General features: G+C 45.8%; 2 protein-coding genes across 4 annotated transcripts in view; one reads left to right on the forward strand and one right to left on the reverse strand.

The window, feature by feature from the left end:
• PSPH (phosphoserine phosphatase) overlaps window positions 1-11,260 on the reverse strand; it is a 31,833-nt gene extending 20,573 nt beyond the window's left edge. Inside the window, exons 1-3 of one of the 3 annotated variants that reach the window (XM_069757408.1) lie at window positions 11,082-11,237; window positions 5,179-5,214; window positions 4,538-4,693 (exon numbers count right to left, since the gene is read on the reverse strand). In XM_069757408.1, coding sequence (XP_069613509.1) covers window positions 4,538-4,693; window positions 5,179-5,195 — 173 coding nt within the window. In that variant the 5' untranslated portion in view covers window positions 5,196-5,214; window positions 11,082-11,237. Of the gene's footprint in view, window positions 1-4,537; window positions 4,694-5,178; window positions 5,215-6,010; window positions 6,085-11,081 lie in introns of those variants that run through there. The other 2 variants (XM_069757409.1, XM_069757410.1) reach the window with 2 other exon arrangements.
• A 53-nt stretch (window positions 11,261-11,313) lies between these two features.
• LOC138670240 (THAP domain-containing protein 2-like) overlaps window positions 11,314-23,083 on the forward strand; it is a 52,897-nt gene continuing 41,127 nt past the window's right edge. The window contains exon 1 of the mRNA XM_069757411.1: window positions 11,314-11,414. Within this exon, the coding sequence (XP_069613512.1) occupies window positions 11,344-11,414 (71 nt within the window). The 5' untranslated portion in view covers window positions 11,314-11,343. The remainder of the gene's footprint in view (window positions 11,415-23,083) is intronic.

A 23,083-nucleotide genomic window follows, 5' to 3' on the forward strand; every position in this document is an offset into this window, starting at 1 on the left:
GTCCATAATGTTATGATTTGGGAGACAAAAATGTATTGCCACAGGTAGATCCATTCTTTTTTCTCTTATTGTATGGCGATGAGAGTTCATCCTTGTTCTCAGTTTCTGCCCTGTCTCCCCCACATACAGACCCCCAGTTGGACATTTAGTACAAATAATTAGGTACACCACATTAGAAGTGACGCAGCTGAAAGTACCTGGTATCTTGTAGTCCTGATGTGAATTGGGGATCTTTATCTTGTCCGTGGTCATTATATATGGACAGGCTTTACATTTTTTCTGATTGCAAGGAAAGGATCCTGCAGCTGTTGGGAGAGGACAGGGAGCTTCTGACAATGATGCTTCTTAGATTTAGGGGCTGCCTAAAACACAGTAGTGGGGGGTCTGGAAAAATTGATTGTAAGCGGGCATCTTTTTGTAGTAAAGGTTGTAATTTCCGTGCAGCTCCCCTTAGCACCCCCAGATTTGGATTGTAAATAACTACTAGAGGTACCCGGTTATTTTCTTCTTTGGCTTTGTAATGTAGCAGGTAATTCCTTGGTATTCTGGTGGCTCTTGTAATTTGGTTTTCAATTATTCTTGGATGGTAGCCCTGACTCAAAAAGGTCTTTCTGAGGCGACCAAGGTGTTCATCCCTATCCATTGGGTTGGAACATATATGATTGTATTACTTGTAAATGGACATCCATTCATATGATTAGTAAAATTATAATTTCCTTCAAAAAGGAAATACACAGTTGGCCAGGTGTCAGATTCCCTATAAGGGTAAGTTCACACAGGGCGTTTTTGCAGCTTTTTTATGCCAATTTTCAGCTGCTTTTTACAGTACCAGCAAAGCCATGAGTTTTCAGTAATCTCATGCACACACATTGGTTTTCTGTGTCATGAGGATTTTGTGTTTTGCTGCGTTTTTTGGACATAGGGAATGTCATTCCTTTCAGCATTTTCCTCCCATTGACTTGAATGGATGGTGAAAAAAAACCCGCTGCAAATACGCAGGTTGACCTTTCTTGCAGCGTATTTGCTGCAGAAAAGTGAAGGACAGCAGATGTGACCTCACACTCCGCTCTGCTACATCTAGATGGCAGGCTGCATGATGCCTTCATGCAGCCTGTAATCCAGCAGGGCGGACCCGAACCCCATTCACTTGAATTGGGGGGGGTCCGACATTAGTGTTTGACATGCTGTCATATGCATGACAGCGCAGCAAACACTGCATCTGATCGGCGGGAAAATCCTTCCGACAGCGGGAGCGCTCAGCTGTGATCGGAGGTATAAACTTCACCTCCGATCACTGGTGTCAGCTGATGGGACTACTGCTCCCATCATCTGACACCTCCTAACGCTACTTACAGTGACAGCAGGAGCGGCAGACTGGAGCTCTCATCTGCGGCTCCTGCTCTATAAATAATTTAAATTAAAAAACGGCGTGGGTTCCCCCCTATTTTTGATAACCAGCCAGACAAAACTCACAGCTGGCGGCTGCAACCCATTTTTGACAACCAGCCTTGCTAAAGCGCACAGCTGGGGGCGGGTATTCTCAGGCTGGTAAGGGGCCATTGATATAGGACCCCCAAGCCTAAAAATAGCAGCCTGCAGCTTCCCAGAAAAGGCGCATCTATTAGATGTGCCAATTCTGGCGCTTTGCCCACCTGTTCCCACTTTCCCTGTAGCGGTGGCAAGCGGGGTAATATTTGTGTGGTTAATGTCACCAGTGACATTAAGCCCATGGCTTAGTAATGGAGAGGCATCTATAAGACACCTATCTATTACTAATCCTATGGTTGGTACATGTAAATAAAGACACAGCCAGAATAAAGTCCTTTGATGAAATAAAACACAACATAGTTTTACCATTTTATTATTCAGGTAATCCATGCGACGTCCTCGATCTCCTGTAATAAAAATAAAACTAAACCAACACAAATGGTCTGACGCAGTCCAATATAACGAGTGTCCCATGCAGTATCTGGGGAAGATAACGTTTATAACCGGGAGCGCTGCTAATGCGACCGCTCCCAGCTGTAAGCGACTGGGGAATGAATGATACGCAGCAGGCGCAGGCTCAGTAACTAGCGGTGACGTCACCGAGCCTGCGCTCCTTCACAGCCTGACCTGAGGTAACCTCTGCACCGTGGGAAAATGCCAGTGAAGAGGTTACCGCAGGTAATCTATCTATTCATTCTATCTATCTACAGGAAGTTGTTTTTTTTCCTCTAGGGGCACTCAAATTTATGCACAAAGCGACAAAAAAAAAAAACCAAAAAAAAAAAAACCCGCAACTATACCTGCGTTTTTGAAGCAGTTTCTTTCCTGCCTAGAAGATCAGGTTTTGCTGCAGGAAAGGGGAAAAAAAATAAAATAAGCAAAAACGCCCTGTGTGAACTTACCCTAAAAGCGTCTTGCATTTTTCGTTTTTTTAATGCCCATCAGCTCGCTCTCGTTGGAAATAGGGCACTGAGCATTACTCACCGTCCCCTGGCCAAGTGGCGCTTATTTGCCACTGCTCCCTTCTTTGGTGAAAGGCTGTAGTACGGAGGTCATGAATACAGTACACAAGACTCCTGAAGTCAATCACTAAGCTCAGCATTCTCAGCTGACTATATTGGCATCACTACGGTAAGGAAACACGGCACTCAGTAGATATGAGGGTTGGCGGTGCTCAAGTAGGGTGTCCACCCCGTATATTAAAGATGAATGAAACTTGGCACTCAATTTTTGAGAAGAAAAGCTTCTTAGTTTATTGATGCATCCAGACAAACAAAACCGCTAAACGTTTTCGGTCCACACCGGACCTTCGTCAGAGCGTTTCTTAGACATTGACTGGATGAGGAAGCTAATGAGCCTGAATGAGCGTCAGCCAGAGCACGGGATATAGGAGCTGCAGTCTGCTGCAGGATCACAAAGGAAGGTGAAGCGCCAGAGGAGAGGCACAAAGCTTGGAGTGAGTAACGGCGCTGGATCCTGAGCGCTAGTAGTGCAGAGCAGAGGAGAGCGACGCTACAGGAGGGTCGGCACTTATTCATCTTTTATATTGGCATCACTGCCATATCCAATGATTGGCTGCAGCAGTCATGAATTCGATACTGCAGACCATAAAAAAAAACAAAAGCAAGTGGGCAGCCTTAATAAAAATAATAATGGGGGAAAAAAAAAAAAAAAAAAAAAAAAAATAGATGACAAAAGGATTATTATATAAAGGAAAAATGTAGTATTCCAGGAAGGTGAAGCGTTCCTCTAATGAAACGCTTACTCATTCTGTGATGTCGCCATCTTGTCTGTACAGTGTACAATACATACATCTGCTGAGAGCTTTTTCCTTAAACCCTGTCAGCAGGTAATCTGAGTGTTAAAAATAATGCAGCAAGATGTCATTTCATTCAATAAATGTTGGAATTTTTTTTTTTTTTTTTTTTTTGAGACCGTGAGAAATGAAAAGGGAATGTCCACATGGCTCCCACTGCGGCCCTCACATGATCTGCAGAATTCCTGGCAGTCTGCCCCATCTATTGTGTGATAAGCAGTGGTCTCAGGGGAAAAAAAAAAAAAAAAATTGGGCGATTTCGAGTAGGTAGCAATCATGATGGAAAATCACTGACAGCAGCATTTACAGGCATGGAGACAATGAGTGACCCCACTGACCACCTACGGTATTTGGATTTTCATTGCAAACTTTGGAGAGCGGAGCAAGAAGTATACAGCCTCAGAGAATGGAAGCCCTCCCCTGAAGCCAAGTATGCGGGGAGGTCTCATGGGAACACAGACCCTACAGTTTATTTTCCATTTATTAGTTTAATTATCACTTTGCTGTTATATTGGTTGGTTTCTGTTATGAATTTTTAGGGTTAAATGAGTAATGAGTAAAGCTGTGGTAACACGAGCTGGTTATTTCTGGTTTTTTTTTGTTGGCGCTCTTTTTATGCCTTCTCATTGGTCAGCTGTAAAAGACCGGGAAAAATCTTGTCTATAAATAGGCAGGTTTACCTCAGTTTTCCTCATATCGTTTATGAAGAGAGAAGATCCTGCCCGCCCTCCCTATTTTGTTGTGTTCCTTTCCTTGTCGTGGTTGTTTATTTGAGGGTAAAATCGCCCAACTATTGGGTGGATTGTTTCAGTTATTTATTGGTGTTATTTAATTAATTTATGAAATTCTTGGTATTTATTTATTAAGATATTTATTGGTAATATTCAATTAATTTATTTCATGTCAACCTAAATAAACACCACGGCCATTGATTTCCAACTTGAGGTTTTGTGTCTTTATTTTAATTAAGAATGGGTTTTGTGTTACCATGTAGTCAGCGTGTCGGGACACAGTGCTCAGCGGAGCGCCATTGCTGCAGCACTATAGTGCGGGGGGGCTCCAGACATTAAGTACTACTGGTATGTAGTTATAAGACATATGCAGTCATTGCGACAGCTTTATAATGAAATCAGACAACCCCTGCAGCAGTCAAAGACTTTCCACAAATGGCCGACCTTAAGTAAGGACCCAACACTCACAAATCAGATTGTCTGTGGTTACATAGCCACTTACATTTCTGCCACAGCATCTCCCACACCGCAGAACTTTGCCAGTTCATCTATACCCTCTTCTTTTATAACCGTACTATCCACATCAAAGCAAACGGCATCGGCCCTGCGGAGGATTTCCTTGAGATGCGACATGGAAGACATTTTGTGGTGCGCCTTTCTGTTAGAAGAACAAGAGAGATAACGAAATAATAAGAAACACCATAAAACACAGCATATAAAAAGCATTAATAGCAAATCATAAATGTGATAATCCTGAATTCAGGGAAGGTTCAGGGGAAGAGTGCGGAGACCGTGCATTACTATGGAGTCTGAGGGACAAAATGCACATACTAAACCTACATACTACTGTAATAGCCAGAGCCTACTCCTCTGCACAGTGTGTAGTAAGGACCACCATTAATCCATGAAGCTGTATAATATATATATAGCCTCTATTGTCAGGTAGCACGTGTCACTTTCTGTAGGCGACTGCTGCTATAGATTTTTGTTCTGCCAGGTAATGGAAAGGTTACACTTGACTGAGCAAATGAAAGATGAATTTATGTCTATACCTAGTGCTACATGCAATACACACACACTCATATCAAATATACTATATATATATTTTTTTAGATATCACCTGTAGATTTATCATGGTATTACCTGTTATATGTGCACATGGACCTTGGGTGGTAGGGCCTGTAAGAGAAAAGGTCCGTAGAAATACTGGTTTATGTATGGAAGAATAGTTATGTTCATTTCATCTTATGTAACAAATGTGTTCGCTGTTACGGGGTATTCCCATCTTTCGTTTGAGGCGTGGGCCTGAGCTAGTCTATGCTTTCCTACAAGGCTACTTTCACACTAGCATCGGATTCGGCCCGTCGCATTGCGTCGGGCTGAGATTCCGACGCTAGCGTTTGATGCGCCGCACAATGGGTGTAGCGGATGCATTTATCCGGCGCATCCGCTGCCCCATTGTGAGGTGCGGGGAGGTGGGGGAGGAGTTCCAGCCGCGCATGCGCGGTCGGAAAAAGCGGTCCAACGGCAGCAAAAAACGTTACATTTAACGTTTTTTGCTCCCGGCGGTCCGCCACAACACGGCGCAACCGTCGCACGACGGTTGCGACGTGTGTCAATACGTCGCAATGCGTTGGTAATGTTACTCTATGGGGCAAAAACGCATCCTGCAAACAACTTTGCAGGATGCGTTTTTTCCCCCTAAACGACGCATTGCGACGTATTCAAAAAAACGCCAGTGTGAAAGTAGCCTAAGGGTCTCGATAGGCTTTGTATAGGATTGCACTGTGCAGTGTTCTCCGGCTGTTGTGACTACACCTCTCATCATCCTGACACCTTCTGGCATAGAGAGTCTGACATTCAGTCCACACTACAGATGCTGCTTAGTTCAGAGTTCATGGCGCTTGGTATAACCAAGCTGATAAATCAGGAATACAGCACTCAGAAAGAAAATTAATGGCACAAATATACATACCAGCAGGACCGAGACCTACAGTTGATCCCTTTAATACCAATGTAAAGTAATCCACTGAGCACAATAGCGACTAGTTCAGATTTTCTCGCATTAATGAGATGTAGAAAGACTGGTGAAAAGTCCACCGTTATCCAGAATGTAACCCTCACGATTAGGAATGTAATGCTGACGTAGGAAATGTTAAGGTTCACTATGACAGTGCAGTCTGTACCTACATTATTTTCCACCAAAATCCAAAATAGTCTTTCTGCCGCTTTACTTATCTGTCCAGCACTGATCTATCTGCAATCACGTGCAGAGTCCATGCCCAGAGAGATGGCGGCACACACAGCTCACGTGATATGCCTCGCTTTCTGAACTCTTCTTATCGGGGGCCATGTCATCCAATGATGTGGAGCTGGGCTATAGTACCCGGGGGGAGGCCGTGCTCTATTACCATAATACTGGGGTATTGTAGCTTTATTTACAGGTATAGATATTTCAGCAGAACAAAGCCTCAGCGACTCCGCTATTTACACAGATACAGAAGCATTTGTCCGGATAAGCTTGGGGCTAGGCGGCAACATTGGCCACGACATCTGTAGGGCAAGCAAGGGTCGCCGATACATGGCAGCACAATATGGGATCGGGCGACCCTGAAGGTACTGCAACCGTGACAGGCATGTCCGATTTCTTGCAACAGCTTGCAGTTGTTTTACCCTCGGGGTCCCAATGCGACCCCATTCCCTTGTACTGCACTACAATGAAGCAGCGCCACCTAGCAAACGTTGGTTGCACTACAGTTATTGGGGCCAAAGTCCCTGTGTAGGCCCAACCTAAAAGTGTAAAGGAGCCGACTTTTTTTCGTACTTGCCGAATGTTTTTGATTTTTTTTTTTTATGAATATTAAAGTATACTTGTTTTATCTTGACACTGTGTACAGGCTCATGGACTTTCTGTTGAGTCCATATACCATTCTACCTGCTAAGCGGTGCGTCTGAGTGGTTTGTGAGCAATCGGTCAGGTTCTCCAGATCATCAGCATATGTAACGGATTCAAAGTTACAGAGAGAAAAATAACAGCACTTCTCATGTAAAAATGGATGTAAACGGCACACTATGTTTCTTCTTTTTTGGAACAAATTTAAAGTGTAAAAACATAAAAGTGAACTGATATGTAATTATAAAAAGGTAGTAAAAGGTAGTTCGTAGATCGTAAATTGTAAGCTTGCGAGCAGGGACTTCACCCCTAATGTCACTGTTTAAATTGTCTTAACTTGTACTGAATTTATTGTCTGTACAGGTCCCCGCTTAATTGTAGAGTGCTGCGGAATATGTTGGTGCTATATAAATAGAAATTATTATTATTAGTTCCTTCCATGTCACAATGCACATTCGGTGGCAGACATGGTGGGATGTTAGCAGATATGATGCAACTTCAAACCTCCATTGCAAGATTCATTTGCATTGTGGTTTAGATGCCTAAAGAAATCCGTTTCCTGGTACTTATTATGGGACTGATAGCTTTGATGGGAAGGAAAGTATTAAAAAAAAAAAAAAATTTTTTTAACTGGAATATAAGTTGGTATGAATGCAGCGTGTAGGCGCATGTTCACACTGGCCACTAAACAGAGACAACCAAAGATAAGAGAAATGAGCCACACCGTGCAGTAAATAAACAGCGATAGTGCATGATAATACTGGGTGTTTAGCTAACATTATTTTGATAAAACAAACGCAAGAGCCATCCCACCGCATCACGGTGACCCCATACAGGATGGTCCTAACCTCTAGTATAAAGCCTTACCATGTGTCTAATGACGGAAATGTGAATAAGGGCCAAGCAAAATAATGGTGACTGAGCACCTCGTGTTATTTCCATGCATTAATGCCACTTACTGCAGGGTATTTACTCCTTTTGCTTTTTTCTGGGAAGGAAAGTATTGTCAACTCTTGAGTGTCAGTAACAAAGACCCCATGAAGATGTGAACACGGCCCATGATATCTGCGAGGCTAGATACAGCAAGACATGCACATATTACTGTCCTTTATGCTCCATTTACATCTCCCTCGGACCAATGTTATTCCATGGGGCAGTGCCAATTACCGATTTTTTTCACTGAGGGTATCTGTCGGAATCACAGTATGGAAGACACTCACTCATTTACATCTATGGGTGCGTGGAAATCATTGGACTGCACTCGGATGACATCTGAGTGCAGTCTGGTTATTGCAGACTCACAGAATGGAGACATTTTGTTGTCCATCTCCTCCACATCTGAGAGAATCGGATCACACTACGGGAAGAGCTGGATATATGTAGCCCTCTCATACATGACATTAGCCCCATGGTGAATTAGTTATGTGCAGACTTGGCTGTAGGTTTTCTGTTGTATTCTCTACATGGCTGGGGGCACAGGCTGATGCCAGAGTACAGGGGTTTGCATCAGCCACCATCACCCCCATCAGGAACAGTTCTGGATGGGAAGAGAAGCAACTGAATGGGATTTTGGGATCAATCTTTTCAGAGGGGGAAAACCAGCCTGCAGAGTGTGGTACCTGGCTCTGAGCTGAGCACTGACATGTGTCTTGTGAAGTGACCAGCAGGCAGAGTGCAAGGACAGGGCAGTAAGTGGTTGTGCTGCCCACCCCAGCCCTCCAGCGGGAATGTATGGGGGCCACTGCTGTGCCCACCCCAGCCCTCCTGCCCTGCACAGGGAATGTATGGGGGCCACTGCTGTGCCCTCCCCAGCCCTCCTGCCCTGCACTGGGAATGTATGGGGGCCACTGCTGTGCCCACCCCAGCCCTCCTGTTTTGCACAGGGAATGTATGGGGGCCACTGCTGTGCCCTCCCCAGCCCTCCTGCCCTGCACTGGGAATGTATGGGGGCCACTGCTGTGCCCTCCCCAGCCCTCCAGCGGGAATGTATGGGGGCCACTGCTGTGCCCACCCCAGCCCTCCTGCCCTGCACAGGGAATGTATGGGGGCCACTGCTGTGCCCACCCCAGCCCTCCTGTTTTGCACAGGGAATGTATGGGGGCCACTGCTAGCCCACCCCAGCCCTACTGCCCTGCACTGGGAATGTATGGGGGCCACTGCTGTGCCCTCCCCAGCCCTCCTGCCCTGCACTGGGAATGTATGGGGGCCACTGCTGTGCCCACCCCAGCCCTCCTGCCCTGCACTGGTAATCATTGTATGGGGGCCACTGCTGTGCCCACCCCAGCCCTCCACTGGGAATGTATGGGGGCCACTGCTGTGCCCACCCCAGCCCTCCTGCCCTGCACTGGGAATGTATGGGGGCCACTGCTGTGCCCACCCCAGCCCTCCTGCCCTGCACTGGGAATGTATGGGGGCCACTGCTGTGCCCACCCCAGCCCTCCTGCCCTGCACTGGTAATCATTGTATGGGGGCCACTGCTGTGCCCACCCCAGCCCTCCACTGGGAATGTATGGGGGCCACTGCTGTGCCCACCCCAGCCCTCCTGCCCTGCACTGGGAATGTATGGGGGCCACTGCTGTGCCCACCCCAGCCCTCCTGCCCTGCACAGGGAATGTATGGGGGCCACTGCTGTGCCCACCCCAGCCCTCCTGCCCTGCACTGGGAATGTATGGGGGCCACTGCTGTGCCCACCCCAGCCCTCCTGCCCTGCACTGGGAATGTATGGGGGTCACAGCTGTGCCCACCCCAGCCCTCCTGCCTTCCACTGGGAATGTATGGGGGTCACTGCTGTGCCCACCCCAGCCCTCCTGCCCTGCACTGGGAATGTATGGGGGCCACTGCTGTGCCCACCCCAGCCCTCCTGCCCTGCACTGGGAATGTATGGGGGCCACTGCTGTGCCCACCCCAGCCCTCCTGCCCTCCACTGGGAATGTATGGGGGTCACTGCTGTGCCCACCCCAGCCCTCCTGCTGTGCCCACCCCAGCCCTCCTGCCCTGCACTGGGAATGTATGGGGGCCACTGCTGTGCCCACCCCAGCCCTCCTGCCCTGCACTGGGAATGTATGGGGGCCACTGCTGTGCCCACCCCAGCCCTCCACTGGGAATGTATGGGGGTCACTGCTGTGCCCACCCCAGCCCTCCTGCCCTCCACTGGGAATGTATGGGGGTCACTGCTGTGCCCACCCCAGCCCTCCTGCCCTGCACTGGGAATGTATGGGGGCCACTGCTGTGCCCACCCCAGCCCTCCTGCCATCCACTGGGAATGTATGGGGGTCACTGCTGTGCCCACCCCAGCCCTCCTGCCCTGCACTGGGAATGTATGGGGGTCACTGCTGTGCCCACCCCAGCCCTCCTGCCCTGCACTGGGAATCATTGTATGGGGGCCACTGCTGTGCCCACCCCAGCCCTCCACTGGGAATGTATGGGGGTCACTGCTGTGCCCACCCCAGCCCTCCTGCCCTGCACTGGGAATGTATGGGGGCCACTGCTGTGCCCACCCCAGCCCTCCACTGGGAATGTATGGGGGTCACTGCTGTGCCCACCCCAGCCCTGCACTGGGAATGTATGGGGGTCACTGCTGTGCCCACCCCAGCCCTCCACTGGGAATGTATGGGGGCCACTGCTGTGCCCACCCCAGCCCTCCTGCCCTGCACTGGGAATGTATGGGGGCCACTGCTGTGCCCACCCCAGCCCTCCTGCCCTGCACTGGGAATGTATGGGGGTCACTGCTGTGCCCACCCCAGCCCTCCTGCCCTCCACTGGGAATGTATGGGGGCCACTGCTGTGCCCACCCCAGCCCTCCTGCCCTGCACTGGGAATCATTGTATGGGGGCCACTGCTGTGCCCACCCCAGCCCTCCACTGGGAATGTATGGGGGCCACTGCTGTGCCCACCCCAGCCCTCCACTGGGAATGTATGGGGGCCACTGCTGTGCCCACCCCAGCCCTCCTGCCCTGCACTGGGAATCATTGTATGGGGGCCACTTATGTGCCAGCACAGCTGCACTGGGGGAGCCCCTTGGGCACGATGTGTAGGACAGTGACAGATGATGTCTGCGCCGCTTGCGATTGCATCAGCAGCACCAGGACATCGCAGGAGACAGGAGCTGCACCAGAGCCGGCAGCCAATGGAGGCGAGAGAATGAATGACTTACTGTGTGCGGCTGCCGCGTCCTCTCTGCTGCTCTGCGCGGCCTCTGACCTTTGCTCACTGCTGGACGAGGCAGACTGCTGAGCCAGCTGTCATTTGTGGTGCAGGGCGAACCTTCCCCAGCCCAATGCTTTCAGGCATCAAATTACCCCCCTGGTCTACCTTAAAAGCAGTGACGCCGCCGGTCATGTGTACGGATCACGTGATGTTGTGAAGCCGGCGGCGGCCATGTTGGAAACGGAGGTGGACGTAGCTGTACTAGAGCAATGCCCACTACGTGCGCTGCCTTTGGGTGTTCCAACAACTCTAAGAGAGACATCCATGTTACCTTCCATAGGTAGGTATGAGGGAGCCCACCGTGTACAGAGCACACAGCAGGGGAGCCCACCGCCCTGGGACCTGCAGCCAAAGTTGTGCCCTAGTTTATAGGGGGTGTTCACTACTCCACACTGCAGCCCTAGTGCACTCTGCCGTACACTGATCCCCAGCGCATAATGCCGTACGCTGAGCCCTAGCGCACAATGCCATACACTGAGGACCAACGCACAATGCCATATACTGAACCCCGGTACACAATGCCATACCCTGAGCCCCAGCGCACAATGCCATACACTAAGCCCCAGCGCACAATGCCATACACTGAGCCCCAGCGCACAATGCCATACACTAAGCCCCAGCGCACAATGCCATACACTGAGCCCCAGTGCCCAATGCCATACACTAGGCCCCAGTGCCCAATGCCATACACTGAGCCCCAGTGCCCAATGCCGTACACTGAGCCCCAGTGCCCAATGCCGTACACTGAGCCCCAGTGCCCAATGCCGTACACTGAGCCCCAGTGCCCAATGCCGTACATTGAGCCCCAGTGCCCAATGCCGTACACTGAGCCCCAGTGCCCAATGCCGTACACTGAGCCCCAGTGCCCAATGCCGTACACTGAGCCCCAGTGCCCAATGCAGTACACTGAGCCCCAGTGCCCAATGCCGTACACTGAGCCCCAGTGCCCAATGCCGTACACTGAGCCCCAGTGCCCAATGCCGTACACTGAGCCCCAGTGCCCAATGCCGTACACTGAGCCCCAGTGCCCAATGCCGTACACTGAGCCCCAGTGCCCAATGCCGTACACTGAGCCCCAGTGCCCAATGCCGTACACTGAGCCCCAGTGCCCAATGCCGTACACTGAGCCCCAGTGCCCAATGCCATACACTTAGCCCCAGTGCCCAATGCCATACACTCAGCCCTATGTTGTTCCTGAGAAGGTGTCACTTTGAGCTCTTTCTGCTATTCTAGCCCTTCAGGGGCTGTGCAAGTGATATCCAAAACCTTTTAGTGCTACATGCGCCCTAGAAGACAAACTGCTCATTTTTCCTCCTGCGGCCCTCCGTGTGTGCACTCATTTCCAGCCACATATCGGGGATTTCCGCTTTCTGGAGTTATGGTTGTACATAATGTGGGATCTGTTACCCCTTGTGAAAATGAAAAATGTACAACTCAAATAACGTTTGGTGAGAAAAAAAAATGTTGTCATTTCCACAACCCAGCATTACACGACTCTGTAAAGAACCTCTGTTCACAATGCTCAACATCAGCCTAGATACAATCCAGGGGGAGTGTTGTTTTTGAAGCGGGGTCACTTCATGGGTTATCTGCTGTTCCAGCACCTCAGGAGCTCTGCAAGTGGCCAAATATTCCAGACCCAACCCGGCCTGGGGTCCAAGCAGGAGTTTGTGACAATCTAGTTCAAACTACATTACCCGAAATTATAATTTTGCGAAGTCCATAGGCAGCACAAAATGGGTTAATTAGTTAATTAAAATATATACCAGAATAACACTAACCCCTATAAGAATATATTTAATTGGTCAGCAGTGAAATTCAGACCTGCGTGTCTGATACTCGAATGTTGGGAACACTTCATTCCCCCATGAAACTTACACAAATTCGGGGGCCTGTTGCACTGCCTCAATATCTAGTCACAGACTAGGAAGCTAAATGGTAGAAAAAGCCTAACTTGTAACTTATTGATTCAGTTCCCTGCTGCCTTGGGCTTCTGCCTGGCATCCTCCCCTTCGGGCAGCTCATACATGGCTGGCATACTGTGATACTACTAACACCATACATATTCCAGACACAGTGCCCTTATAAATACCAGAGCAGGACTGCTCCTTTGGAATGGAAGGAGTGCCATTTGTGTTTTGGCTGGAATAGCCTATAGACACCATGTTGCATATAAAGAGCCCCTGAGGTGACAAGACAGGAGAAACCCTCACAAGTAACCCCATTTTGGAAACTACACCCTCATGCTATTCAACTAAGGACATGGTGACCTGGTGCATCACAAACGTTTGTAACATTGGGATGCAAAAATGAAAAATGTATTTTAAAAAAACAAACCTAAAATGTTGTTTTATATTTTTCATTCTCACACGTATATATAGATCCCAGAATTTGTAAAGCAATTTCTGTTGAATGCAGCAATACCCTATTTCCTGGATGCTCTACTGCAGCACACAATGGGTTAATTAGTTTGCTCCCTACTTAGAAACCGAAGACGTGTTAAATAGCAGTAATTAATAAATTATACAAATTAGCGTAATGATTTCCACTCCTCCAGGGCACAGAATAAGGCCAGGATCACACACAGCAAGATACGGCCGAGTCTCGCAGGTTAAAACCAAGCTCTGGCACCGGCACTCCGGAGCGGAGCGTGCGGCCGCACAGCAATACATGGAGCAGCACGCTTTGCTCCGCAGTGCCGGTGCCAGAGCTTGTATTTAACCTGCGAGACTCGGCCGTATCTCGCTGTAGTGTGACTCCGGTCTAAGAGGTAGGCAGGACACACACGCACCTTATATGTATGTAGCAGCAGAGACATTTTATTAGAAGAGAGGAAAGTCTGTGCTATCTATGGACGCCAAGGATGTTCATTTAGAACTTTCATGGATTTCCTAGTGCCACACATAATGGAAATTGGAAGGACGAGAGGGATTAGGAACAACTTCTGCCAAAGGTTGAATCCTCAGATGATTTGATGCCTAACGAATGTAGTTGGAGACCATGTGGTGACTCTGCAGATATGTTCCATGGGCACATGGCGTAGTTCAGCCAGAGAAGTAGATATTAAACGTGTAGAATGAGCCCTTACATAAAATGGGTGATTTTGACCTTCAGGAAAATAATCTTGGATTTAATCTTTAATCCTTCTGGCTAAAGAAGACTTATTGGCCTTGTTACCCATATTCAGACCTTTATATTGTATAAAAAGATTCTCGGCACGCCTGAATGACTGTGTTTTCTTTAGTTACAGAAGCACTATTTTTCTGACATCCAGAAGATAATGGTTTTTTTTTTTACTTACTCCTCATTCTGTGGATTGGGGATGAAAACAAAGCCTGGCGTGAGACTTAGAACATATTCTGTAAGCATGGTTGTTTTGAATTCTAGGCTTGAAATTCACTAATTCGCTTTGATGTTTTGATTACTACCATCAATCGAGCTTTGTAAGAGGCACTTATGAAACCCGGACTGAAGGAACTGCAGAGCTGAAGATAATGAATAAGCTGGTAAGAAGAAACTGGATCACCAGGTATTATATATTTTCCAAACTCTAAAATAAATCTTGATTGTGGAGGGACTTTGAGCAGCTAATAAGGCTTTGATTATTTAAATGCTACCACTTAGTCTTCAGATAGTCAGATGAGGCTTCTGCAGACGTGAATGAAGAATTGCCTTCCGGTAGATGTGGTTGGGAAGAAGAGGAATTATCGAAAACCTGCCCTTCGATTGGCGCACCACAAGCAGTACCTTCAAAACCGTTGTAGGAGGAAAGCCAGATGAATATTGCTTGCAAAAATATTGTATGACCGCCCACGGTTGATCTACAGTATTTTCTGGAGTGAACAGAACTTGTGGATTTTCACATTCTGAGTGGTGGCCATCACATCAATTTCTGGTGTCCTTAGCCTGGTGCAGATTTCCTGATTCAGACTCCATTCCCCTGGATGTACAATGTTCTGACTCAACTATTCTGCTCTGATATAGAAGCGGCCCTGAATATGGACTACTGCGATATTATCCAGATACAGTTCTACCCAAGCAAAACACAGATGTAGAAGACATATTCAAGATTGTGGCTTTGGCCTATAATATGTCTCAATAATAGGTGATTCTGAAAGTGAAGGTCTAATCTGACAGCCTTCAGTTCTCTCAAATTGTCTACAAAGGCTTCCCAAACCGAGTCCAACACCTGTTTAAGGACTGTAGGATGTTGTGGACTCAGAGACTTGCGATTCCAATGACTGACTGGTGGCAGCAGTCAATTAAGGTCCTGTATTGTAGTTTCAACATCTTCATTACCTTATCCAGAGAAGAAAAGCTTCTCTCTTCTAGAGTGAAAGAATATTTGACTGGAGGATTCTGAAGTCAGCCCTTGCCCAGGATACTGCTTCCAACGAGGAGGTTGAGGAGCCCAGCTGTCATCACAGTTCTGACCGACCTTAGATTGCTGTAGAGCGGAAGCTGGACATCTGTTAGGAATTTGTGAATTCTGTTGCCTACTAACCTCATGTCTTTGCAGTTCATCACAATGCCCTGATGGGTTATCTCCCTGGAGGGATCGTGCTGAGACTTCTTTTTCTTGAGTGAAAATCCATGACTGAAAAGAACTTCCAACGCAATCTGAAGATTAAAATGAAGGTCTTCCTCTGTTTTAGCCAGCCATTCAAATAGGGAACAACATTTTTACTCTGGAGTCTGAGTGCTGCTGTCAGGACCACTGCTACTTTTGTGAAAACACGATGTGCCACTGAAATTCCGAAGGGAAAACATGGAAATTGAAAGTTATAGTCGAGAATTCATCAGAACTTTCTGTGTGATTGAAGAATTAGGACATGCAGATATGCATCTTGGAGACCTATATAGGCCATAAAGTCGCCTTATTGGATAATGGAGGTTACGGGAACTTAGGGAACAAATATTTCACATTTTTTCAGGAGACCGTGCTTAGGAAAGTCAGATCGATAAAACGCCATCTGCCGGAGAGATTGGGCACTGCAACAATTTTAGATTACACCCCTGAAATCTTCTGAAGAAGAGAAACAGGTTGTAGAGCACCCTTTGAGACAAACACTTGAACAAGTTGGAAATCTATAGAAGATGGGAAAACTATAGAACTCTGACCAATGCTGATGAGGAATCTGGCTGAAAGATATTGACTGATTGCAGAGAATAACCTCGTTTATAAGAGAGGTTCAACAAGGCATCCAAAGAAGTGCTGGCCCAGACCTGCAAAAACCCGGATAATCTTTCATCCATAGGAGAAAAAAGACCTGTAGCTTCGAAAGTCACTCTACCTTCGATTAGATGGTGTTTTTCTTGTAGCTCTGGAGTCTGGCATGGGTCTAGTAAACCTTCTATTTGAGAAGCGCCTCTTCTATTTGAAACGTGGACGAAAGGACTTAAACAGTTTCAGACTGTCGACAGGGCCATTACATACAAAATTTGAAGCTGCTTTAAGAAGAGGCAGGTTGACAAGAAACTGTTCCCTTGAAACAACCTTCTTGATTTCTGAAGCTAACTGACTGAGCAAGAACCTTAAAGGGAACCTGTCACCTGAATTTGGCGGGACTGGTTTTGGATCATATGGGCGGAGTTTTCGGGTGTTTGAGTCACCCTTTCCTTACCCGCTGGCTGCATGCTGGCCGAAATATTGGATTGAAGTTCATTCTCTGTCCTCCGTAGTACACGCCTGCGCAAGGCAAGATTGCCTTGCGCAGGCGTGTACTACGGAGGACAGAGAATGAACTTCACTTCAATATGTCGTAATTTTTATTAGCAGCCACTCGTACAGACGTTTCGGTCAGTATTATTGACCTTCCTCAGTGTACTGCATTGACATCAAAAAAACAGAACAGAAGAATATATTATCTATGTACATAAGATACAAATAAACATCAAAAATACAAAAAAACCATTCTCAGTTCTACAATGGAACATAGAGACCAATACACTATTATATACCGTGCATATATAGTGATGGATGGGAGAATAGGGAATGGGGAAAAGGAAAATAGAATAATGGAAAGAGAAAAGGATCATACCTTATAATCAGAGTTAGCAAGGATGTGGCTCAAAATTTGTAGTAAAGGTCCTAATATAAATGTATAAGGGAGGTCCTAAAATAGATCCTAAATAGAAAGAAGGGAGTATATAATGACTGGGTAATTAGAGGTGTGCTTAGACTACATTAATGAAACTAACCCGTATGTCGGTCCCAATAGGGGTAATGTGTGGAAAAAATCCAATGTTGGTTTTTCGTTATGGTAAGTAAAGCTAAATGAGAAAATAAAAAGATAAAATAAATAGTGGAGCATAATGTGCAAGATAAGGGTACAAAAGTGGTGACGACTGATTGGGTAAATCTACATACCCTATGAGAGTAGAGATATTATATGGGCCGAACAGGTGGGTCACAAAGGACCTCTTACCTAAATAAAAAATAATAAAATAAATATATAATAAAGGGAAACCCCATAAAGTGTAATGCCAGTTACTGTTATAATGTCTTACCTAAGATAGATAGTAACTGAATGTAGAACAAGCGAATGTATCATATGGATCTAATAGGTGGACCAAGGAACATCTTTTACCTAAATAAAAATTACCCAAATAAACGGAGAGAATAAAAAACGGGAATCTCAACCGGGAAATAACTAGCTCCATTAGGATGTCTTACCCAGGATTGGAAGTCGTTACATATGGACCAAAGTAAATGGAACAGGAATATGTCCCTGTCCTAAACAAAAGAACAGAAGCGGCTATAAGTCTGGAGTATAACCAGTAAATGACTAGTCCCGCCTATAAAATATCTGACAGAAGAGAGATCTTACCTAGAACGGATGATTAAGAGAAACGCGGTGTCCACCGCTAGTTTGGAGGTACCGCATCCAGGTTTGGAGCGCTCTTTTATGGGCTGGGGGCGGGGCTACAAACCGGCCGCATACCGGAAGTACGTCACCGGAAGTGACGTACCATCTGTACGGGTCGAATACCTGTCCTCCTAGATAAGGTGGCGATGCGTGCCATGTAACAAATGGTCCGCAGGTGTAAAGGGAGAGATGGCACACTAATGGAAGGAAGGGGGCGTGACGCATACCGGCCGTATACCGGAAGTGCGTCATTAAGACTATATGACCCTCCCCTTGTGTGTGCGTGTCACTGGGGCATCAAACAATATGGTGGTGCGTTCCACCAATGTAAATAATCTACCAAGGGTGGAAAGAATGAATATATCATACAGCTGGAGCTATAATGTTTGTAGATAAATGTTAGATACTCTACCGGTGTGAAGAGGGGTGGAAAAAGGAACGAAGAGGGGGAAAATAAAATAAAGAATAAAAATAAAAAAATAAAAAAATGAAATAAATAAGGATAAGGAAACAATGATAATGATAATAATAGGAGACAAAAGGACCGGGATGGGGGTCCAGGGGAAGGAGGATCAGGATGTGAACAATTCCGTGCCGTCACATTCAATATTGTTGACTCTGTAAGATAAAGCAACGTATCAGTATAAAATTCAAACAAAGTAGACTAGAGCCTAGAATACAATAAATATAGAGAAAAATGCGTAAAGTACTGAACAGTAGTTATTATAATCTCAGGAAATCATATGAATGAGAGGAGATCATACTCCCTATTTAGACCCCTAGGGGTCATGGTCTCCAACTCATGTATCCAGAACGCCTCCCTTTTTTTGAGGGTCTGGATACGGTTACCCCCCCCCGTCTGGGTGCAGGAACATGCTCGATGACCTGAAATTTGAGTTGGGGTATGGAGTGTCCTGCTTCTATGAAATGGTGAGGTAATGGGAGCAACGTATTTTTACATCTTATAGTAGACTTGTGCTTACTGATGCGGTCTCTAATGGATTGTGATGTCTCACCAATGTATAAAAGGCCACAGGGGCACTTGATGGAGTATACCACAAAAGAGGTGTCACAGGTACTATAATCTTTGATTTTGTATTGTTTGCCCGAGTGGGGATGGTAGAAATGATCTCCTTTTAATACGTTCCCACACTGATTACAGTGTAGGCATGGGTATGTTCCTGTTCTAGGTTGTGAAAGAAATCTCTGTGTAGATGTGCGTGGGCCTGACCCAATGTCCGCTTTGACGAGTGTATCACGAATATTACGGGGGCGTTTGTAGCAAGGCAAAAAATGATTCCGAAATTCAGGTATATCTGGGTGTGCCTCCCTCAAAAGTCTCCAGTGTTTTCTGATGTTATGATGAAGGATGTGGACGTAAGGATGATATGTATGTACAAAAGGTATTCGTCCCGTAGGGGATTGTTTAGGAGATGTACGTGGTTGTAAGGCATCATGAAGTACATTGGGAGGATAACCCCGTTCTCTAAATTTGTGGTACATCTCATCAATCCTTACTTGTTTCTTAGTATGGTCAGAGACCAATTTATCCACCCTTTGAAATTGTGAACGTGGAATGGCATTTCTAGTAGAAGCTGGATGCAGACTAGTGTAATAGAGTAAGCTATTACGATCTGTAGGCTTCCTGTAGAGGTCTGTGCTAAGGGTGCCACTCGCATCCTTAATCACCATGGTGTCCAGAAAACTGATCTGTTGTGTGTCTTTAGTTATCGTAAATGAGAGACCAGACCACGAGTGATTAAGGGTCTCAAAGAACTCGTTCAGAGAGTCCAAAGTGCCTGTCCATATACAGAAAATGTCGTCTATATATCTTTTCCACGTAATGCAATGTGCTTTGAAGAGATCATTTGGGTAAATCACTTCCTCCTCGAATGTGGCCATATATGTATTTGCATACGGGGGCGCCATATTGGACCCCATGGCGGTCCCTTGTGCCTGTAAATAATAATTATCTTCAAACAGAAAATAATTGCGAGTGAGGACAACTTTCAATAATTCAAGGCACAAGTCAATTGTCCTAGGATCTAGTTTTGATGTGACCAATAGGCGTCTGACGCAATCAATGCCTTTATCATGAGGGATAGACGTATAAAGATCCTTTACGTCAAAGGAGACCAGATAGGAGTCATCAGATACTGTGCCTATTGTATGTAGTGTCTTAAGGAAAGCCCCTGTGTCTAGTAAATAGGACTGGGATTTTTGCGTCAACGGTGTGAGAACTTTTTCCAAGAATATGGAGATGGGTGATAAGACGGACTCCGTAGCTGCAATGATGGGTCGGCCTGGTGGGTTGACTAGGCTTTTGTGTACTTTGGGCAGTAGGTAGAGAACGGGTGTAACTGGATTGGCCTTAATGAGGAAATCCTTTGTTTTGCTATCTATGACACCTAAATCAAGATATGTCCTCAGTATGGATGATATGTCATTACGTATGTCATTGATTGGGTCCCTACTTAATTTGATGTAAACTGTAGAATCACCCAGTTGGCGGTAAGCCTCCTTGATATAGTCTGCCCTGTCCATGACGACTATGGCTCCGCCTTTATCGGCGGGTTTGATAATGATGTTTTTATCCTCGCGTAGTATCTGTAATGCCTGAAGATCAAGATTAGTCAGATTAGGTAAAAAATGCAATTTACCACCGTCAGAGTCCCGACGCAGTTGTATAAATGCCTTATTGACAAATTCAATAAACGTTTCTACTGCGTGTGAGCCTGAAGGATGCGGTACCTCCAAACTAGCGGTGGACACCGCGTTTCTCTTAATCATCCGTTCTAGGTAAGATCTCTCTTCTGTCAGATATTTTATAGGCGGGACTAGTCATTTACTGGTTATACTCCAGACTTATAGCCGCTTCTGTTCTTTTGTTTAGGACAGGGACATATTCCTGTTCCATTTACTTTGGTCCATATGTAACGACTTCCAATCCTGGGTAAGACATCCTAATGGAGCTAGTTATTTCCCGGTTGAGATTCCCGTTTTTTATTCTCTCCGTTTATTTGGGTAATTTTTATTTAGGTAAAAGATGTTCCTTGGTCCACCTATTAGATCCATATGATACATTCGCTTGTTCTACATTCAGTTACTATCTATCTTAGGTAAGACATTATAACAGTAACTGGCATTACACTTTATGGGGTTTCCCTTTATTATATATTTGTTTTATTATTTTTTATTTAGGTAAGAGGTCCTTTGTGACCCACCTGTTCGGCCCATATAATATCTCTACTCTCATAGGGTATGTAGATTTACCCAATCAGTCGTCACCACTTTTGTACCCTTATCTTGCACATTATGCTCCACTATTTATTTTATCTTTTTATTTTCTCATTTAGCTTTACTTACCATAACGAAAAACCAACATTGGATTTTTTCCACACATTACCCCTATTGGGACCGACATACGGGTTAGTTTCATTAATGTAGTCTAAGCACACCTCTAATTACCCAGTCATTATATACTCCCTTCTTTCTATTTAGGATCTATTTTAGGACCTCCCTTATACATTTATATTAGGACCTTTACTACAAATTTTGAGCCACATCCTTGCTAACTCTGATTATAAGGTATGATCCTTTTCTCTTTCCATTATTCTATTTTCCTTTTCCCCATTCCCTATTCTCCCATCCATCACTATATATGCACGGTATATAATAGTGTATTGGTCTCTATGTTCCATTGTAGAACTGAGAATGGTTTTTTTGTATTTTTGATGTTTATTTGTATCTTATGTACATAGATAATATATTCTTCTGTTCTGTTTTTTTGATGTCAATGCAGTACACTGAGGAAGGTCAATAATACTGACCGAAACGTCTGTACGAGTGGCTGCTAATAAAAATTACGACATATTGAAGTTGAGTGCCAAAGTCTATTTCTTATTGCTACTGGTTTGGGAACCTTCTTTGTGCACCTCACAGCTGTGCCACGTGTCTTCCATAATAGAGAATGAACTTCAATCCAATATTGCAGCCAGCATGCAGCCAGCGGGTAAGGAAAGGGTGAATCAAACACCCGAAAACTCCGCCCATATGACCCAAAACCAGTCCCGCCAAATTCAGGTGACAGGTTCCCTTTAAGAGCTCTTTCCCCAGAACTATAGAAAATTCAACTGTAGAAGCAGCCATAGAGTACAAATTGTAAATTTGAGTAAAAATAAAATATGAGTAAACAAGACTCTTCTGAGGGAAAGACGAACGTCTTTTTGCTGGTAGAATGTCTGAATTCTTGAAAAGTCTCTGAAAGTTGATCTTTTAACCAGCCTAAGAAAGAGGCTGCTTCAGACTAGGGAGATGCAGACCTACTTTGTAGACTTTACACATTCGATTTTCTTGAAACAAAGTTGTCTACCCATGATTTTGCAAAGGTTCCAACCATTTTATCCACCCATTTTTGTTTTTTTGTGCGAAATTATGTCCAAGTTGCCTTGTCAGAGCGTTTTAAATAGAGAGGCTTTGGACTAGAAGCGGAAGAACGCAAACAACTTATGGGTGCAGCACAACTTCATTCTCAGCAAGGCGCATGCATGCTACCACAACATCTGCCAAGATTTAGGTGACGATGAATCGAGAAATAAGGACTCAGTAAGAGCAACACACCTGTTTAAGAGTAAACTACTGAGCGTGCAGCAAAAACTACATCAAATGCATTTACGAGTGCAATGACAGCTGGGATAGAAAAGGAATCCTACTATATAGGCAGCAGATCCAGGGAGGGACATCAGAACACCTGTACCATAGAGCCGAGGGACAGGAAAATGCTCCATGTACACAGCGCTGAGCCATGGGACAGGAAAACGCTTCATGTACACAGCCATGGGACAGGAAAATGCTCCATGTACACAGCGCTGAGCCATGGGACAGGAAAATGCTCCATGTACACAGCCCTGAGCCATGGGACAGGAAAATGCTCCATGTACACAGCCCTGAGCCATGGGACAGGAAAACGCTCCATGTACACAGCGCTGAGCCATGGGACAGGAAAATGCTCCAAGTACACAGCGCTGAGCCATGGGACAGGAAAATGCTCCATGTACACAGCGCTGAGCCATGGGACAGG

Source organism: Ranitomeya imitator, chromosome 3 (genome assembly GCF_032444005.1).
Source record: "Ranitomeya imitator isolate aRanImi1 chromosome 3, aRanImi1.pri, whole genome shotgun sequence".
In the NCBI taxonomy this organism is placed as follows: Eukaryota; Metazoa; Chordata; class Amphibia; order Anura; family Dendrobatidae; genus Ranitomeya; species Ranitomeya imitator.